At 43.3% G+C, this 21,133-nt stretch overlaps 1 protein-coding gene across 18 annotated transcripts in view; it reads right to left on the minus strand.

Moving 5' to 3' along the window:
* The window catches only part of LOC115141782 (elastin-like), a 91,871-nt gene that overhangs the window by 25,545 nt on the left and 45,193 nt on the right, over positions 1 to 21,133 (minus strand). For all 18 annotated transcript variants that reach the window (XM_065000337.1, XM_065000330.1, XM_065000332.1 and 15 more), the window contains 21 exons: positions 12,943 to 13,074; positions 12,608 to 12,745; positions 10,213 to 10,239; positions 9,794 to 9,826; positions 8,686 to 8,730; positions 8,394 to 8,480; positions 8,252 to 8,299; positions 4,998 to 5,060; positions 4,756 to 4,866; positions 3,268 to 3,315; positions 3,062 to 3,151; positions 2,884 to 2,940; positions 2,644 to 2,712; positions 2,363 to 2,398; positions 2,178 to 2,270; positions 1,995 to 2,030; positions 1,359 to 1,469; positions 1,144 to 1,179; positions 915 to 1,001; positions 763 to 798; positions 605 to 646 (listed from right to left, as the gene is read on the minus strand). In XM_065000337.1, coding sequence (XP_064856409.1) covers positions 605 to 646; positions 763 to 798; positions 915 to 1,001; positions 1,144 to 1,179; positions 1,359 to 1,469; positions 1,995 to 2,030; positions 2,178 to 2,270; positions 2,363 to 2,398; positions 2,644 to 2,712; positions 2,884 to 2,940; positions 3,062 to 3,151; positions 3,268 to 3,315; positions 4,756 to 4,866; positions 4,998 to 5,060; positions 8,252 to 8,299; positions 8,394 to 8,480; positions 8,686 to 8,730; positions 9,794 to 9,826; positions 10,213 to 10,239; positions 12,608 to 12,745; positions 12,943 to 13,074 — 1,425 coding nt within the window. The remainder of the gene's footprint in view (positions 1 to 604; positions 647 to 762; positions 799 to 914; positions 1,002 to 1,143; positions 1,180 to 1,358; positions 1,470 to 1,994; positions 2,031 to 2,177; positions 2,271 to 2,362; positions 2,399 to 2,643; positions 2,713 to 2,883; positions 2,941 to 3,061; positions 3,152 to 3,267; positions 3,316 to 4,755; positions 4,867 to 4,997; positions 5,061 to 8,251; positions 8,300 to 8,393; positions 8,481 to 8,685; positions 8,731 to 9,793; positions 9,827 to 10,212; positions 10,240 to 12,607; positions 12,746 to 12,942; positions 13,075 to 21,133) is intronic.

Here is a 21,133-nt window from a genome sequence, read left to right on the forward strand (position 1 = left end):
TCAATGCTAAACTCACCAGTGGTGTGCATGGCCAAAGAGCTCTATGTTCATGTCATCTGACCATAGCACCCGTTCCAAGCCAAGTGCCAATGCTCTTTATCAAACTCCAGGTAGTGCTATAGTCATATGACATGAAAACAGAACTCTTTGGTGGTGGGCTTGGCATCGAAAAATGGAACTTAAGCTTGGCCGTAAGTAGATCTTCCATCAAGACAATAATCCTAAACAGACATCAACAAAGAAATGGTTAATTGTCCCCAAAATATTTTGCCATGGCCATCTCAGTCTCCGGACTGGTGGAATGGAATGGTCTAAGATCCCTCCCAATGTCCAATCTCATAAAATATTTTAGACAAAGGCTCAGTGTCGTTATCCTCGCAAGAACACTCTGAGCAATTGTATTAATATAAAATAATATAATTTCCCCATTGTTTTGAGAGCATAGGTCAATAATTGTATTATTTATTCAGTCTTTTTTGCTCATCTTTATCAAGGGTGCCAATAATTTTGGACATGACTGTACTTTAGTTTAAGCTATAGCTTGGCAAACATACTGTAGTAGAGGTATGTAGTATGTTCCTCCATTCAGAGGTGTCTAGCCTACCTCCAGCTCCCCCTAACCCTGCGCCTGCTCCTCCTGGAACTCCTGTGGGGGAGGGTGACGTGAAAACAAAGGTTGGTTAAAAGTGGACAGACAATTTCAGCATGAGCTAAAACCAATGTACCAACTCTGATGTTGCTGTTACGGGTGATGTTTCTTACCATATTTAGCGGCTTTGGCCGCAGCAGGATTATATCCTGAAATGTAAAACATTAATTCATTAAAAATGAAATTCCGCTAAGCCATTACAGTAGACATAGAGTAGAGTCAAACTACATGACATCCTGCACCCCAATGGTGCTCCTTACTGTACCTCCAGCCCCAGCTCCTGGTACTCCTCCTACTCCTCCTGCAACTGATCCAGCACCTGGAAGACCGCCTGCACCTCCTCCAGGGAGTCCTGTGTAGAGAGACACAAGAAAACCATTGGATTTCAGAAGCATGTCTAAATTCTGATATTTAACAGTGGAACTAAATTAGTAAACAGTATGAATTCAATCAATGTACCAATTCTGATGTTGCTGCTTTGAGTGATTATTTACCATATTTAGCTGCTTTGGCCGCTGCGGGATTATATCCTAAAATGCAAAAAGTTAATCACTCGTGATTTTTATAGTCTAAAAATGATTAAATATTTTTGCCAAATATAACCAAGTTTACAATATCATACCTGAATAAAGTCCTTAATCTACACAGTAAAGAGCAGCACCACTGAGATGAGATTAGTGATAAATGTGTAGTATACTTTTAGGCTCACCTCCAGCCCCAGGTACACCTCCCCCTCCTGGTACTCCTCCAAGTCCTCCAGCTCCTAGTACCCCTCCAAGTCCTCCAGCTCCTAGGCCTGCTCCTGCACCCCCTGGAACTCCTGTGTGGCAAGACAAGACAAGACAAGACAAGACAAGACAAGACAAGAGAAGACAAGACAAGACAAGACAAGACAAGACAAGAGAAGAGAAGAGAAGAGAAGAGAAGAGAAGAGAAGAAGAGAAGACAAGAGAAGACAAGACAAGAACAGTTAGTTAAAGGGATGATCTGCAGTTCAAACAATAACAAAGCAATCTCAAATTTAGAGACAGCGCTACAGATGCAAGACTGACCATCCACGATATCAACATTATAGTTTTAACACTGTTTTGAGGCTATGCAGTATATGTTTACAATAAAAAGGTTTACAAACAAAGGAGTAAAACACGTTTATTTTGGATTCTGATGGTACGACAGTTCAGCTGAACTAAGGAAGCATCTATATGTTATATTCTTCAGGAATATGTGGGTATAAAGAGTATCATTAATTAATTTTAAAAAAGTATGTAGCAACTGCTGTTTACCCCTTTAAATGTGAAAATAAAACATTTATGTACCACCACTTGTTTTGAGAGATTTTTCATACCATATTTAGCAGCTTTGGCCGCAGCAGGGTTATATCCTGAAATGCAAAAGTTTATGCATTAGAAACCCTGATTTTTATAGTCAAACTGCAATCACAAAAAAATGTGGCAGAATTATGAACTAACTAAACTCACTGTAAGAGGTCTATCAGACTTTTAAGTTGTACAGTTTCTTTCATATGTACCTCCAGTTCCTCCGGGTACCCCTCCAGGTACTCCTCCTGCTCCTCCTGCTACTGATCCAAGACCTGGGACGCCCCCTGCACCTCCTGGGACTCCTATGGTGGAGGGTCACAAGAAAACGACTCACATTCAGTCTTGTCTTACTATCTAAAACTCTGATATTGCTGTTCTGAGTGATGTTTCTTACCATATTTAGCAGCTTTGGCTGCAGCAGGATTATATCCTGAAACGTAAAAAAATTATCATAATCTGAACAGCTTTAGATATACACTGTCAGTATAGACCACAAAAAGAGTGAAAAAGCTATGTTTCATTTGTATCCTCTGAATATCTAGTGGTAGTAATGTTGCTGTCCTGCAGTAACTGTAGCTGTCCTGTCTAGTAGTTTTGTTTGGTGGTACTGTACACTGTCAGGTACAGTAGTAGGTCAGAGATCTCTTTCTCACACTCTCTTTCTCTCTCTCTCACCTCCAGGGTAAGCTCCTCCCGCTCCAGGGTAGGCTCCACCTGCACCAGGCACACCACCCAAACCAGCACCTAGGGGTGGGTGAAGAGAGAGAGAGAGAGAGAGAGAGAGAGAGAGGGAGAGGGAGAGAGACAGAGAGAGAGAGAGAGAGAGAGAGAGAGAGAGAGAGAGAGAGTAAACACCTCAAGAGTTAGTAGTTGAAGTAAAGACATTTCAGTAGCCCCTGTGATAGCGATCATTACCATATTTAGCAGCTTTAGCTTGAGCCTGGGCCGGGTTAAGACCTCCTGTCCCCACACCTGCAGAGAGTGGGGGAAAATAGACAGAGTTACAGGTCTCATTTCAAATTCATTTAAGTAATAGAGAGCTTTTAAAATATATTTTCACATATATTTGTGTAAGTGTTCCCCAAATCCCTACCAGTTCCAATGGGGTATCCAGGCTTGGATCCAGGACCTCCTTTTCCCCCAGGAAGGCCTGCTCCACCACCACCACCAAAGCCCCCGTATCCTGAAACAAGTGGAGAGAAACATCTACCATCTACACACATACATCTACACACATATAATTACACATACATGCAGACACAATACTTAAAACATTTACATATGAAAAACTTTCTGTACCAAATGGAAGTTTGCCTCCAGCTCCTCCAGCTTTCGCTCCATAGCCACCTGTGGAAACCATGGTGACATATAAATGGAATAGAGTAAAGGTTTTGAATATCCGCTAGCACACTGTCAGAAAATCAATTACTTACTCCAATGTTTTTGAACGGTCTTTGTTTTAAGGTATTGATTTATTGCTGATTTACATAATACAAATACATAAAACCACACAAGTACACTCAAGTATATTCAGCAGGAAACATGAATACATCTAATGTAGAGGGTTAGTAGTTCTACATCATTGTTAAGGTTTGAGCCCAGTAGGTCATAGCTGAAGCAGTTTGGCTTTTTGCATGTGTAAACACAGCTACATTTGTTTCTCATCAAACCGCTGTTGATTTGATTCAGAGATATGACCTAGCCTGCTACAAACATCGAGAAACATTCTGAAAACGAAGCTACGGAACAGACAAGGAGGATTTGTCAGTCCACTCAGATCTTACTATTGCCCCTGAGTGACTACAGATCTGAGAGGAGGCCAAAGGAGAACTCTAACCTACTGTATGCTTTTGGCTGCATGACACTCTTCCCTGTGAGGGACCACATACGGTAAATAGATAACTAAGACCATGTTGTCTTAACACACATAATATTAACTGACATTGATTGAAGTGGTGGTCCCTTACCGGGAGTGGGTGTGAAGCAGCTAACTTACATACAATACATGACAGGAGCAATCACAGTTTTAGTGGGTTACGGTTCGGAGGTATTGCACTTTTCAGATTCTCGAAGTGTCTTAGAGGGGAAGGTGGTAGATGTATTGTTCTGATTTTGAGGTCTTCCTAGAACGTGATGATGTGACTGCAACAACACATGGTGAAAAGGGTCTCATTTTTGAAAACAACTCAGTTTTGAAGAGGAAAGAAAACACCCTTGTCCCAAAGCCAGGACCTAGGCCTCAAAAAGAGAACGATTCTCGGCAGCCAATTCACAATGATAAACCCACCATACATGACCTGATGCCATTGAGGGGGGTAGCCATAGAACCGCCCGTGCACGTGGCCGTTCATGTGACCGTGGCCGTGCATGGGGCTGTGCATGGGGCTGTGCATGTGGCCATAATGGGGGTGATGGGGAAAAGACACTCTGTGCACTGGAGGGAAAGGAACTGCAACGCACGGTCAACAGTGTGTCAACTTCATTTATAGTGACTGCAAACATCTGACATTTAACATCCATTAAACACTGGGATGATTGACATTTAAGGACAATAGTCATAGTTGTTTTTAAATAACTAATGGAGGATTGCCACCTCCAGTTTACCTGCACACGCCAAATGACTATACACTTGTTTTAACACTAGCTATGTGTCCATTTCTATAGATTCCAAGATGTCAATGCAAAGACTGGAAAATGTAGTTTCATTATCTTTTTCACTTTATTTTACCTGTGAATTGATAGTAGAAAATATATCATTAGCAGTCATTAAATTGTCCGATGACATACCTTGTGTTTTGGGTGTTTTGAGTGGGTATCCATGGAATACTCCTGGCTGCATTGGTCCTCCGTAACCAACACGACCTGAGCCTCCTGGTCCCTGTTGTCCTCCACCTGGCACTGTAGAGGACAAATCATATCAGACAGACGGACAGGCAAACACATGCAGGCAGGCAGACAGAGAGACAGACTAGACATGAAAACAATGTGATCTGTAGATGCATGCTACAGGTATCCCAATCAAATGTTACATGATTTGGGATTGAGTCCATTCCCAGTGGCCACACCAGGCAGCACTCCACGACCACCAAACCCTGCAGACATGAAGAGAAGGGGATCAGAGAATTAGCTAGTGAATGGATTAAGGTTGAATGGCGGGATTTACCGAGATTTACGGGGATTGGCCGCCTAAAATCACTCCCTTTTCCCGGGATAAATAACTGTGAGAAACTGGTAAATTATAATAAATGATTTATATGAACAGCATGGCGTGAAATGGCGTTAAATGATATGTGATGTCGCTTCCCTGCGGGCTCTGCATGATGAACACTTAGGGTGGGGACAGACAGCCCATCTCCGTATGGAGCGCAGTTCACAATGCATGTAGACCTCATCATGGTAACTTTTTTTCTTGTGACAGGTAGGCCTACATTTGGTACAGCATAGACTATGCTACAGTAACATAAATACCAAATGCGCATCTAATTTACACATCTCCATCTGGCTTTCAGGGATCCCCTTGTTTTTTAATTGTAAAGATTATTATTATCATTTTAGTTGCAGATGCAGAGTTTTAAAACAGAATATCACTTAAATATCGTTGCTTTAAATCAGGGCACGTGCCAGCGCTCACTCACAGTTTTTCTTTCTCTCAACTCCATTCAAAGCGCATCCAAAATAAACTATCCTGTTCTAGATTGATATATAGCCCTATATAAAGATCTCATAGCCTACCTCTTTCAGGTAATACATTCAATGCAATATTAGCCTTATATTTAGCTAATTAATTATGGGTTATGCATAATAAGCTTCTAATTTATAGCCTCCGTCTCTTGCGCAATACGCACACAGTTTTGCTCCGCTGGCCTCTCTCCTTAAAAAACGCTCCCTAGCTCTTGGAGTCCCATGCAGGATAAGCTAGACTACAATAGCTTGCTGGACATAATTTAAAAACAATTTTTTATACCACTAGACTATTTGAAGAGGGACACAAGCTCTTTTTTGCTGAATGTTAAATACAGCAGCCAATAGAACTCACAGGTAGTTTGAAAGGAGAGCAAATGCGCGATGGCGGTAGGCTTTAGCAGTTACTTTTTCAGACCCATAACCATTCAATCTTCGTGAAGCGAATTGAAAGCCTTCTGCATCTAATTATAGTCCTATATTACTCAAGGATGTCAATAGAATGATGAAGATAAGGAAAACAAAACTGATTTAATTAACTGTTGAAAACGAGGAAGGAATGACACAACAACAGAGAGAGAAAGTAGAGGGAGGCTAATAACATTAAGGGAAATATGAAAGGTATATATGCATCAGCCTACTAATTATACAAATAGGCCCTATTATATTTCAATGTTAAAATCAAATTCTCTAGCCTATTCTTGTAACTTTGTAGGCTACGTGTGCTGCACCGGGGGAATCACATATTCTCTTCTGCTTTATCATGGTTTATATAAATACAATACAGTACATTAATACAGTTCACACGAAAAAAAGATGAGTCTACTGGAGCCAGCTGCATTTATTTACTCAAGAGAGCATATACAGTGCATTCAGAAAGTATTCAGACCCCTTCACTTTTCCCCCCACATTTTGTTCCATTACAGCCTTATTCTAAAATGTATTAAATTGTTTTTTTAACTCATCAATCGACACAAAATACCCCATAATAACAAAGCAAAAAGAAATAGAAATAAAAAAACAAACAGAAATATCATTCAGACCTTTTACTCAGTACTTTGTTATCGTACCTTTGGCAGCGATTACAGCCATGAGTCTTCTTGGGTACGACGCTACAAGCTTGGCACACGTGTATATGGGGAGTTTCTCCCATTCCTCTCTGCAGACCCTGTCAAGCGCTGTCAGGTTGAATGGGGAGCATCACTGCACAGCTATTTTCAGGTCTCTCCAGAGATGTTCGATCGGGTTCAAGTCCGGGCTCTGGCTGAGCCACTCAAGGACATTCAGAGACTTGTCCCGAAGCCACTCCTGCGTAGTCTTGGCTGTGTGATTAGGGCCGTTGTCCTGGTGGAAAGTGAACCTTCGCCACAGTCTTAGGTCCTGAGCACTCTGCAGCAGGTTTTCATCAAGGATCTGTACTTTTCTCTGTTCATCTTTGCCTCGATCCTGACAAGTCTCCCAGTCCCTACCACTGAAAAACATCCCAACAGCATGATGCTGCCACCACCATGCTTCACCGTAGAGATGGTGCAAGGATTCCTCCAGAAATTAAACTTCTCATTCAGGCCAAAGAGTTCTTGGTTTCATCCAACCAGAGAATCTTGTTTCTCATGGTCTGAGAGTTCTTTAGGTGCCTTCTGGCAAACGCCAAGCGGGCTGTCATGTGCCTTTTACCATGGAGTGGCTTCGGTCTGGCCACTTTACCATAAATGCCTGATTGGTGGAGTGGTGCAGAGATTGATTGTCCTTCGTGAAGGTTATCCCATCTCCAGAAGAACTCTGGAGCTCTGTCAGGGAGACAATCGGGTTCTTGGTCACCTCCCTGACCAAAGCTCTTCTCTCCTGACTGCTCAGTTTGGCCGGGCGGCCAGCTATAGGAAGATTCTTGGTGGTTCCAAACTTCTTCCATTTAAGAATGTTCTTGGGACCTTCAATGCTGCAGAATTGTTTGGGTACTCTTCCCCAGATCTGTGCCTTGGTACAATCCTGTCTCGGAGGTCTACGGACAATTCCTTTGACCTCATGGCTTGGTTTTTGCTCTGACATGCACTATCAACTGTTGGACATTATATAGACAGGTGTGTGCCTTTCCAAATCATGTCCACAGATAGACTCCAATCAAGTTGTAGAAACATCTCAAGGATGATCAATGGAAACAGGATGCACCTGAGCTCAATTTTGAGTCTCATAGCAAAGGGTCTGTATACTTATGTACATTTTTTTTCTTTTTTTTTTTGCTTTGTCATTATGGGGTATTGATTAAATAAATGTTTTTCCTAGTCAATATTAGAATAAGATTGTAATGTAACAAAATGTAGAAAAAGTCAAGGGGTCTGAATACTTTCAGCACTGTAGCTAGCTACATCTATGGGATTTTGGGTGCTTGGGCTCATTAAATGTATTTAATATATGGCTCATCAGGCTAGAATTGTTTTGTAAAATATTTAACCCTAGAATGGATATCACAGCATGCAGATCCCAGAGTTACATCAACCTATATTAATCCCCAGAGGGGAGGGTATGGTGAAACACTCTGTTTGATATATATTGTGATTCATGTGGGTTTGATCTGTGGACTTTCAGAAGAATAGAAGATACACACCTTGTCCTGGCACCTGGCCACCTTGGTAAAGTCCAGGCACCCCCACACCTGCAAAGACCAATAAAATCAATGATTTTATACTGGATCCAATGGCCTTCATCGGATATTGTACACATGCATAGTCACATAAACCCACGCTCACCTGGCACTCCTCCTTTTGGAGCCTTTCCTTTTCCGGCACCAGGTCCCAGCCCACCTCCAGGTAGTCCAGTCTGAGGAATAACAGGTGCTGAAAGAGATACATGGAAGAGATATTACATACTGTAGTTACAACTACTCATATACCAGTTAGTCCCCAGTCAGTATTGTGAATCGGCATAGGTACATTAAACATCTAGAGGATAATGATTAAACATTGAAAATTGTCAAGATAAAAAAGTAGGACTGGATGGCATGATTTGAGCTTTGTGTGTGTGTGTGTGTGTGTGTCTTACCTCCTGCAGGCACTGCAGCTCCTGTTCCTGCGCCTCCAGGTCCCCCTGAGTTGGTCATCATCATCATTGTCATCATCATCATCATTAACACCACAGTGATCAAAGAATGTGGACAATGCTAATCTTTATCCAGAGTTGTATTGAAAGGCAGAGGTTCTATGGTACTCTAATCTGTATAAAGTGTATGTTGGGAATAGGGTGCCATTTGGGACACAGAACACAATAATGCATGGCATTCATCTTGCCTCATCAAATGCTTTATATCTTTGGCTCTTTGGTTATCCCCTACGCAGGAAATGAGCTGTCAGCTCTGGCTCTTGGGGGCTTGGCAGTCGGATGAAAAGTTTTCATTTATTTATTTAACCTTCTCTTTCTATCTTAAAATCCACCAATCCTTCTCTCTAAGGAACAGACATTACGCAGTGCCTTTAGTATGTGGTGAACAAATGAGGAGATTCAGAGAAACAAGGGAAGGCTGGCAACAGAAAGAATGGAGAGGAATGCTGCTGTTCTGTTCTATCTGAAAGGGGTTTGGATGAAATGGGATCATTTTGTTGGAATACCATGAAAAGAGTCAAGATAGGGTTGAGGAGCATTGCACAAGAGCTGTATCGGCCTGTGACTGAGGGCCTTGTCGACTGCCAACCAATATTTAAGCACAGGCTCTTTTCCATAATGCTAAGCCATGATACCCTTCGTTGAACATGTACACACATACTCCAAAACAATGTAGTTCAGGCAATATTGTTGCTTAAACTATCTAGACTATGTATGCCAACTTATAAATCATGTCAAAAGTTTGGATGCAATTGATGTGAAACATTTTTTCATAGCATGTGAGCACACAAATATATGTGTTATATAAGGTTTTTACAGTTAGCGAGTGCTTTTTTAGATCAGATAACCTCTGCTTTCTTTTGTCTCTAGTCTATTGGGAATATAATTTAACCTCCTTTGGGTGGTTTGGGACCCTTTCCTGCAGCTCCAGTGAACAAGAGATACAGAAGGTACAGTATATACAGAAAGTAGTTCACTAGTTCTAAAATGGCCGCTGCGACTGTAGGATTTCAATATGTCATGGGACCTTGGGTGCCAACATGCCACTCACCTAAACCTGGCTGTAATCCACCACCGCCATAGCCTGTAGAGAAACACAGATACAATATGGTTGGATTATAGTTTGATGTGATATATGTGTATTTGGTTGTTTTATAGCTTTCCACAACATAGAGAAATTCATAGCAAAATTATTAAATGGCAATAAAGTGTTCTTTGATACAGACTCTACCCACACAACTCTATAGTCTAGGGCCTGTGTTTCTCAAACATGTTGGCACCAGGGACTGGCAAGCCATGGTTCTCCTCTTTGGAGTACAGCTTTGGTTAAAAATAGGACTTGAAAACGTGAGGACTTGTACGTAAGTTATAGTATCGATCACATGGACCGCTGCATGGATTGCCCACAGAATGAGGGTTGAGAAACAAAGCTCTAAGGATCTGTCCTGTCTTGTGTAGTGTGTACTGTACCTGGCTGTAGTCCACCTGCACCATAGCCTGAAAGAAACAAAGATTTATAGCTCTGACATATTGCTCAATGTATATTGAAAAACATCTCACCTAGCTATCTTAAGATGAATGCACTATTTGTAAGTCAGTCTGGATAAGAGCATCTGCTAAATTACTCAAATATACATGTAAATTGCAATACTATCACGGAGACCAGTGGTTCCCAAACTTTTTATAGTCCCATACCCCTTCAAGCATTCAACCTCCAGCTGCGTACCCCCTCTAGCACCAGGGTCAGCACACTCTCAAATGTTTGTTTTTTTGCCACCATTGTAAGCCTGCCACACACACTATACAATACATTTATTAAGCATAAGAATGAGTGTGAGTTTTTGTCACAACCCGGCTCATGGGAAGTGACAAAGAGCTCTTATAGGACCAGGGCACAAATAATAATATAATAATAATCAATAATGTTGTTCTTTATTTAGCCATCTTACATATAAAACCTTATTTGTTCATCAACAATTGTGAATAACTCCCCACAGGTTAATGGGAAGGTTGTGCTTGAAAGGATGCACATAACTCTGCAATGTTGGGTTGTATTTGTAGAGAGTCTCAGTCTTAAATAATTTTCCACACACAGTCTGTGCCTGTATTTAGTTTTCTTGCTAGTGATGGTCGAGAATCCACTCTCACATAGGTACGTGGTTACAAAGGGCATCAGTGTCTTAACAGCACGATTTGCCAAGGCAAGAAACTCTGAGCGCAGCCCTATCCAGAAATCTGGCAGTGGCTTTTGATTAAATAAAGTTTTCACAGAACTGCTTGTTGCAATTTCGATGAGGCTCTCTTGTTCAGATATTGGTACGTGGACTGGAGGCAGGGCATGAAAGGGATAACGAATCCAGGTGTTTGTGTCGTCCGTTTTGGGAAAGTACCTGCGTAATTGCGCACCCAGCTCACTCAGGTGCTTCGCTATATCACATTTGACATTGTCCGTAAGCTTGAGTTCATTTGCACACAAAAAATCATACGATGATGGAAAGACCTGTGTGTTGTCCTTGTTAATGCAGACAGAGAAGAGCTCCAACTTCTTTATCATAGCCTCAATTTTGTCCCGCACATTGAATATAGTGGCAGAGAGTCCCTGTAAACCTAGACTCAGATCATTCAGGCGAGAAAAAACATCACTCAGACAAGTGAAAATTATGGTCAGTAAAGAACATTTTAAGCTCTTCACTCAATTAAAAGAAACGTGTCAATGCCCATATCATTGCATAATGCAGAAAATACACGAGAGTTCAGGGGCCTTGCTTTCACAAAGTTAACTATTTTCACTGTAGTGTCCAAAATGTCTTTCAAGCTGTAAGGAATTCCCTTGGCAGCAAGAGCCTCTCGGTGGATGCTGCAGTTTACCCAAGTGGTGCAGTTTACCCAAGTGGATGCTGCAGTTCACTCCACTATGTCTCCCTGGTTTTTGCGCCATCAGTACAGATACCAACACATCTTGACCACCAAAGTCCATTTGATGTCACAAAGCTGTCAAGGACTTTAAAAATATCCTCTCCTGTTGTCCTGGTTTCCAGTGGTTTGCAGAAGAGGATGTCTTCCTTAATTGACCTCCCATAAACAAAACGTACATATACCAGGAGCTGTGCCAGGCCCTGTTGATTCATCCAGCTGTAACGCATAGAATTCACTGGCTTGTATGCGAAGCAGTAATTGTTTCAAAACATCTCCTGCCATGTCACTGATGCATCATGAAAGCGTTGTTTGATGAAGACATTGTCTGTATAGTTTTTTTGGGCCTTTCCTCCAGCACTGTCCCAGCCATATCCACGGTAGCAGGAAGAATTACGTCCTCCACAATAGTATGGGGTTGTCTGTCCTAGCCACTCGGTAGCTCACCATATAAGATACTTCTAGCCCCTTTTTTATTAATGGTATCTGTTACTTTTATACATGTCTTACTACTCGAAAGTCGTCTTTATTCTCGCTCAAAATGGTCCTGTGGCTTATTTTTCAAATGGTCTTGTTTCATTTCTAAATGTCTGCGCAAGAGTGAAGGTTTCTCACGAGAGAGTAACGCTTAATGTGATTGGATGTTAATTATTTGACTAGACTACCTGTATTTGACATTGTGTTGTTATTTCAGTGAACACTAACTAGATTGTTTAATTTTCTTTTTGGCAGTGAAACTACTCAGGTGAGAAAGAAACCTCACTCAAATGTATAGCCCCGTTGGAAAATGTAAATGTATTGTTTGAAATGTGAAGAAAATTGTGAATCACATTTTTATTTGGCGTACCCCCGACGGCAATGTGTTTGGGAATACCTGACGTAGACCAATGCAGGTCCACAGAAATACAGTAGAGAAACATGGCTTTGAGAATCTATTCTGTCTGTACAGTACCTGGTTGTAGTCCAGCTCCTGCCCCATAGCCTGGTTTGGGTCCTGCCTTCTGTCCCAGACCACCTCCAGGGAAGAAGCTCCCAGCACCACCTCCTCCATAAGTCGAGCCGCCATACGGCGAGCCTCCTCCATAACCAGCTGAGGAGAGTGACGGTGGGGGGTTGTTAATCCAACCCTTTTAACACTCTCAGTGACTCATTGTGTCATATTGTGAAGCACTCTAATGTGGCCAGGAGTGATGGGTAGCCTAAGTGGTCATTTAGCATAATATTAGCTTGAACAGGGTCAGTACTACTGGTGGACCAAGAACTTGAAGTCACACTGCGCTCCTGTACCTCCAGGATTAGCGTATCCTCCTCCTCCTCCAAAGCTTCCTGTTCCTAGACCGGTGGCTCCAGGACCAGCTCCATATCCTCCACCACCAAGACCACCACCCCCAACACCACCAGCACCAAGGTTTCCATAACCTCAGAGAGGAGAGGAGAGGAGAGGGAGGGAGGGAGGGAGGGAGGGAGAGTATGAGGCAGGGTTAGTGAACAACATCATTTCAGATCCACATGAAGTGCATAGGTTGTGGATAGAAGATAGAGAATTGACTTGGTTGTATATATAATGTAGTAGTTCTGCAGCAGTGCTGGTGTTGGTAATGCCAGATTGTGACCACTAGAGGGAGTCAAAGGCTGAGAGGAACGGTTATTCTGATGTGGCAACAGTTTTTTGGCACACAGCAACAGTCTCTATGGGGAGAAAAAAGTATTCTTCCCACATGGTAATCATACATAAATTAAGTCATATTCCATCTTGGGTTTCTTATTGCTGACAAAACAGCGGGAGGGGGAGGCGGGGGAGAAGAAGGTGGAACAGGGGGAAACTCAGGCAGCGAGAAATGCTCTGTCTTTTCGCCACCTTTAAATATTTCACAATCGTTAATCAGTCGTTGACCTGTGGCTAAACCCTCACATTGTAATTCATTCAATTACAGACAGTAAGATTTTTATTTTATTTAACTAGGCAAGTCAGCTAAGAACAAATTCTTATTTACAATGACGGCCTACCCAGGCCAAATCCCGGATGACACTGGGCCAATTGTGCGCCGCCCTATGGGACTCCCAATCATGGCTGGTTGTGATACAGCCTGGAAGTGAACCAGGATCTGTAGTGACATCTCAAGCACTGAATTGTGCCTTAGACCCCCAAAAAACCTCATCCTCCACATGACAAGATAACTAAGGAAGACATACGGAGCCAGCCACCCCTGACATTGTTACAATAGCTGTAAGAGTAATTCAGTTAATGGACACTCCTACTGTCGTGAACTTAAGTTTTAATAGGGTGATAAAACATGACCTAAACAGCATTAAATATGGTAACAGTAATCAAGAGTCATGATCTGGATATAGTTAGCATTAGCAGGTCACCCCAGTCTCTGGCCCTGGTAAGGAGGCAGTGCAGTCTAGCTGTAGATAGTAGGTACATTATTCTGCTCAGTTAGTCTCTTGTGACAGAGTTAACAAATAAAATGTTAAATTGAGGAGCTAGCTGAACAGAGCACACGTGAGTTTTGGGTGTCGAGATGACTACTCAGTAAACACGACCTACTCCATGACCTCCTCCAGCTCAGAGGGGTCCTGTAGGGGACTGAGTAAGTCACTGGGAGTGTTAGTAAGATTCTTACAGTCTATTTAGCAATAGCTGGGCCACTGCGTTTTACAGGGGTCGTAGTGCACTGGGTTGATGAAGTAGATAGAACCGGCATGAGGTGTAAGCATGCACCCCTGGAGTGGACTACGACCCAATACAGGCCTACAATGTTAATACTGGACATCCCTGTAAAGCTGTGTGGCATACGGTTGGGGAATTATACAAAATCATATAATCTTAATCTATTAAAGGCTAAAATGAAATTACTTCTGTGAAAGACCCAGACTAGACCAGAAGAGATCTTGGTTTGGTCTTGGTTTGAGGTGTTGTAGGCTGTGTCAAGGGGGTGAGAAGAATAGCCAACTGTGAGGCGTCTGAGAAATGAGGGAGGAGAGAGGAAAGAGAGGCGGGAGATGATTATGGAGATGGCCCAGCTGTCCGCAGAAAGCAGAGGAAAGAGGGGAGAGAGGAGTGGAGGAACACAAGGGGAGCGATAGAACAGGACAGAGGTGTGGGGTTTCATCCTCTAGTCAAAACAATTGTGGGCAACGTCCTGCCAAGGCAGTTGACATCCCCACCACACTAAGCTAGATGTCCTTCGGCTAATCCTTCCTCCAGACCTCCTCCTCACCCTCCTCCACCTCCCGTTGTACAACCGACAGCTGACAGGCCTCTTAGACCCGTGGAGGTGATGAGGAGGAGGAAGAGGCGAGACAGACGCTAAGCTAAACAGCCTCGGACTAATCCACCTCCTTTAAACCTTTTTCTCATTCCATTGTTCAACCAACAACATTCTTTGAAATGAGGAGGTGATGAGGAGGAGGCAGCACAGGGTTGAGGAAGAGGCAAGACAGGGTCGTACATTTGTCTAAATGGTAAAGTACACTCCCTTGGCCTGGGGTTGGAGAGCCAGTCTATCTCAAAGCTGTTGGCTTTTCATAACTTTCAGAGGAGACCAAAGACCAGCACAGGGTTGGAATGTTTCACTGGCAGCTCTCTGTTTGGGAGAGGAGCACGGGTCTGAGGTGTGTGTGTGTGTGTGTGTGTGTGTGTGTGTGTGTGTGTGTGTGTGTGTGTGTGTGTGTGTGTGTGTGTGTATGTATATGTGTGTGAGAGAGAGACACACATACAGTATACGGCCTTGCTTTTTCTCTTTTGGCTGTGTGAGACAAGCTCAGCACTCAGGGTTGACCGCCACCTGCTACGCTGCTCTGAACCCTCTGATCGCAGACCAGGAGACGAAAGACAGACACCACCAACTCTTCCTGAGAGGTAATGTATGTGTGTGTGTGTGTGAGTGAGAGAGAGAAAGTGCGCGAGAGAGAGAGAAAGAGAGAAAGGCAAGGAGACAGAGAATAAGAAAGAGAGAGAGTGTGCAGACTCTCACACCAGGTTCAAAGACAGTAGAGACAGCAAGGCCGTCCCAGTCACCACAGGACTCCATTTTCTCTGGCTCCAACATCACTGGATCTCACTTGTATAAAACAGCTGAAAGGGAAGATACAGTAACCGTAATGCCTACAAAGTCATGTCTCTTTCTCTTTAAGGGTAAGAGAACACAGCAACATGCTCCGTCCGGACCCTTGCTGATTGGCAACCTTCCACAGATTGTATCACCGAGACACATAAGAGCTCAGTACAAAAGCCCTTTGTTTTAGTCATATTTACTCAGAGCTGTCAGCTCCAACAAGCAGGCCTTTGTCTGAGGCCTATTATTACAGTATGTCAGTTCACACAAACATGTCTGTCTTAGCTCACACATTAACTTGTTGGAAGTGAGTGTACTGCAAGACCCAAGTTTGTTTGTTGTAATGAACCGCACACATGGAAACTCTGTCAACCTGACCTCGACTAGCTGTGAAACACACTGTTTCTTATTTGATGTTTAGACATTCAATTAGCAGATTACTGACAGGTCATTATAGTGTACGTGAGCCAAAATGGCCGTCTGTCTATGTGAGACATGCGAGCCACAGCAGAGACACCATAGGGCTAATGGAAACCAAATTGGCAGCGGACCCGAGACAGAGAGAAGCCGTGTAAAGGTCAACGACTTTAAATACAAGACAGAGAGGATAGAGAATCCTGTACAGGAGAGAGAGAGAGGGAGCTGCAGAGCCAGGAAATTATAAGGTGACTGATAATAATGCAGTTTAATGCATCACACTTTCCCTCTGTTTGAAACGGCACTACGTGTGGTGTGTCAAGATAGGTTGAACGTGTTAACATGTTTAGCAGAGAATTTCCATTCAGAAGGGACCTCTTGTTGTTGCAGCTGTGCAGTCAGTTGTACAGTATATGTACCTGGTGAGGTAGAATATGGTGTTTTTCTTGAAGCAAATTAGTATATTGGGCACAGCATACTTTCTTCATAAACTAAAATGTGATGAATGACATATTGGACCAATGTACCTATCACATACTACATCAACATTGGACTGGAGCTGGCTAGACAAACTGGCAAAACAAACGGGTGCCTTCAGGTCATCGTGTATGTTCTCGGTCTGACTCTGTAGCTACAGTACGGATAAAAGAGAAGAACTCATGTAACAGAGAACAGTGGGTCTGGTTTCAAAGACGCCCTCCTATTCTCTCCTCTCTGTTACCACGTACAGTGGCAAGAAAAAGTATGTGAGCTCTTTGGAATTACCTGGATTTCTGAATAAATTGGTCTGAGTCATAACAATAGGCAAACACAGTGTGCTTAAACTAATAACACACCAATTATTGTATTTTTCTTGTCTATATTGAATACATCGTTTAAACATTCACAGGGTAGGTTGGAAAAAGTATGTGAACCCCTAGGCTGATGACTTCTCCAAAAGCTAATTGAAGTCAGGAGTCAGCTAACCTGGAGTCCAATCAATGAGATGAGATTGGAGATGTTGGTTAGAGCTGCCTTGCCCTATAAAAAACACTCACAAAATGTGAGTTTTCTATTCACAAGGAGCAATGCCTGATGTGAACCATGCCGCAAACAAAAGAGATCTCAGAAGATCTAAGATTAGGAATGGTTGACTTGTATAAAGCTGGAGTATCTCTAAAAGCCTTGATGTTCATCAGTCCACGGTAAGACAAACGGTCTATAAATGGAGAAAGTTCAGCACTGTTGCTACTCTCCATAGGAGTGGCCGTCCTGCAAAGATGATTGCAAGAGCACAATGCAGAATGCTCAGTGAGGTTAAGAAGAATCCTAGAGTGTCAGCTAAAGACTTACAGAAATCTCTGGAACATGCTAACATCTCTGATGACAAGACTACAATATGTAAAACACTAAACAAGAATGGTGTTCATGGGAGGACCATGGAAGAAACAACTGCTGTCTAAAAAAAACATTGCTGCACGTCTGAAGTTCGCAAAAGAGCATCTGGATGCAAAATATTCTGTGGACAGATTCAACTAGAGTTGAGTTGTTTGGAAGGAACACACAACAACGTGTGGCGAAAAAGGGCTCAGCACACCAACATCAAAACCTCATCTCAACTGTAAAGTATGGTGGAGGGAGCATCATTGTTTGGGCCTGCCTCAGGGCCTGGACAGCTTGCTATCATCAATGGAAAAATGAATTCCCAAGTTTATCAAGACATTTTGCAGGAGAATGTAAGGCTATCTGTCCGTGAATTGAAGCTCAACAGAAGTTGGGGGATGCAACAGGACAACAACCCAAAACACAAATCAACATAAATCAACAACAAAATGGCTTCAACTGAAGAAAATACGCCTTCCGGAGTGGCCCAGTCAGAGTCCTGACCTCAACCCGATTGAGATGCTGTGGCATGACCTCAAGAGAGCGGTTCACACCAGACATCCTATGAATATTGCTGAACTGAAACAGTTTTGTAAAGAGGAATGGTCCAAAATTCCTCTTGACCGTTGTGCAGGTCTGATCCGCAATTACAGAAAATGTTTGGTTGAACTTACTGCTGCAAAAGGATAGTTAACCAGTTATTAAATCCAAGAGTTCACATACTTTTTGTACTGTGAATGTTTACACGGTGTGTTCAATGAAGACATGAAGACATATAATTGTTTGTGTGTAATTAGTTTAAGCAGACTGTGTTTGTCTACTGATGTGACTTAGATAAGATACCATTTTATGACCAATTTCTGCAGAAATCCAGGTAATTCCAAAGGGCTCAGATACTTTTTCTTGCAACCGTACATTTTACGTAAGGCAATCCAATAATCAAGATTTTCAGATCTCTCTCTCTCTCTCTTTCTCCCCCCTTCCCCTTCTCTCTCCCCTTCTCTATCCATCATCTAGTCTAGTCTGGTCTGGTGAGGTGAGGTCAGGTCACAGTGGCTCTGCACATCAGGCTTGTTGAGTTAAAAGGAGCAGAGAGAGGGAGCCAAAAGAAAGATGGATCCACTCTCCCCACACTCTCTCTATCAGCCTGTCTTCTCTCTCTCTCTCTCTCTCTCTCTCTCTCTCTCTCTCTCCATCTCCCTGTCTCTTCCCTCCTGACTTCTCTCCCCCCCTCTTCTCTCTCAGGAACCAGCTGGGACTGGTGAAGGGTTTAATTTAAGAGAGTGGAGAATTCCATGGCAGGGTTCCACAGTAACTGACAGCAGGTGGGGTGGTGAGAGTCGAAACCTGGGATAGGAGCTTCATAACCAGGACATCTCTGGGCCCTCTTACTCTCTCTCCAGTGGAGTAGACTTACCTCCCAAACATGATAAGTGTGAGACTGCAGTCACGGTAGATTATCGAGACCAGAGATTATTTGTGTGGAGCCTAACAGAGCTAGCATACAGGACACTATAGGTTTCTACTTTCCCAGCCCTGGGTTTGTGCTCTGTTTGAGCATATTGAGCAGCCCAGTCGTAATAGAATAGATAGAGAATGTGGAAGGATGTGGACAGATGATACGGTAGGATAACCAGGCATACAGTCAGGCATAATCTAATACCAACACTGATAATGACACAGCCAGTGATATAGTCTGAGATTGTCCTCTGATGTTCTGATAAGGCGTGAGTCTGAAATCCTGTGGATGTCTATATCATTAAATCTACAATCCGCTCCCAAGTCCTTAGAGAGTCTGTGGTTAGCTGTGACTGACAGGTGGACTCCAGCCCCCAGCCTCCACTTTATAGGCCCAGTGCACATCATAATAGCTGTCTTTCACTGTCATTATAGCCGATGGTATCAGTAATCAAATGATCATGATGTAGGATGATATAGTGGCTCATTTGGGTATGGTCCATTCTTATGTTAGTAGCGCACGATGATGTTGGATCAGAACAAGGAGGGGTGACTTTAGGTACTATCGGTGATTCCAGATCGCGTGAGTGGAATAGGCCGTAGCTCCCCCTGTCGTCTCTCTTCACTCCTCCTTCATCCCCCTTTCTCTCCCTCTGGTAACCTCCCCTGCTCCTTGTCACTTCCAGGTTTTCCAAGCTGTCAGTCATGAAGCAGCTATGCGGAATGGATTTAAGACGCATGCTGGACTAATTAAACACACACCCTTGTGCGCACAAACACGCACACACACACACACACACACACACACAGTGACAAAAATCCAGGCTCTGGGTCGGCGATGAGTCCTTTGTTTTTCGCCTTCCTTTCCATGGAGTCATTGTCAGAGAGAGGTCCCAAGTACTCCCTGCCAGAGGACCCCAAGTACTGAACTGTTAGGGAGTTTCGGCTTCTACAAACAGGCCGGGTGATGGTGGTTTCAGGCCCAGGGTTCTTGGGCTTCTCTCATTCAGTTTGTGTCGATGCCTTCGGGCCAGTGTCCAGGCCCAAACGAGTGGAATAAAAGCTGGAGAAATTGGAGGCATTTTTTGGGCCCGCCTGGTTTTCCAACGTTGTTGAGGATCATTATTTTCATTTGGTCGTTATAAGAATTGGTCCGGGTTCAGATTTGTTTGTCCTGCGGTTGATGGATACTCTGCCTGGCATCGATGCACGTTTTTGCACAAACTAGCTAATACACACCCATATACACCAAGACACACATTTACACATACACACACTCTGTGGGGGCGAGCAGCTCTTTCGAATGGCTCCAATTTACAGACCGTCGTAAAACGATCCATTGGACTTATGTGGATTACAGCAAAGCCACCGGGCCGAACCTAACCTAGCTGAGTCCTGCCTAGCGACGTCCACACACACACACCCACGCACGCACGCACACACACACACACACACACACACACACACACACACACACACACACACACACACACACACACACACACACACACACACACACACACACACACACACACACACACACACACACACACACACACACACACACACACACACACACAGTATATGCTTACATGTGCACTTACCGTACATGCCAGTGACAACGTCAGAGCCGTCTTCTTCTAACTAACCCTCCCAACGAACCTCCATCCTCCATCTCACCATGACAACATCTGTCTAATCACATGCCTTGATGTAAAGAAGTTATCACACTTGTTTACCGTTCTCATTCATACAGAGCAGTGTGAGTCACGAGTCATGACATATCCACTCATTGAGTTTGCGATGAATTACATAATTGTTTATGCCTCAATTCATACAGTATGTCACCCGTTGCTCTTTTCCCTTTCAAACAGATCACACAGCCTCCTGCTCTCCCTTTCTATTAGCTCACAACAGTCTTTCTTAAGGCTCTGTGCGAGAGAGAGTAGAGAAAGATATTCTGACATGCTAATATCTTGGTTCTTTTTCATCCTGGTCCAAAGGAATATCACAGTTGCTGTGCCAGCGCTGAGCCCTACAATAGGTCAGGAGTATATCCCTAGACCCATCTCTCATACCAGCCAACACATGTATCTGCAGGCACACACACACACACACACACACACACACACACACACACACACACACACACACACACACACACACACACACACACACAC

The sequence above is a fragment of the Oncorhynchus nerka genome, linkage group LG14 (genome assembly GCF_034236695.1).
Source record: "Oncorhynchus nerka isolate Pitt River linkage group LG14, Oner_Uvic_2.0, whole genome shotgun sequence".
Lineage (NCBI taxonomy): Eukaryota > Metazoa > Chordata > Actinopteri > Salmoniformes > Salmonidae > Oncorhynchus > Oncorhynchus nerka.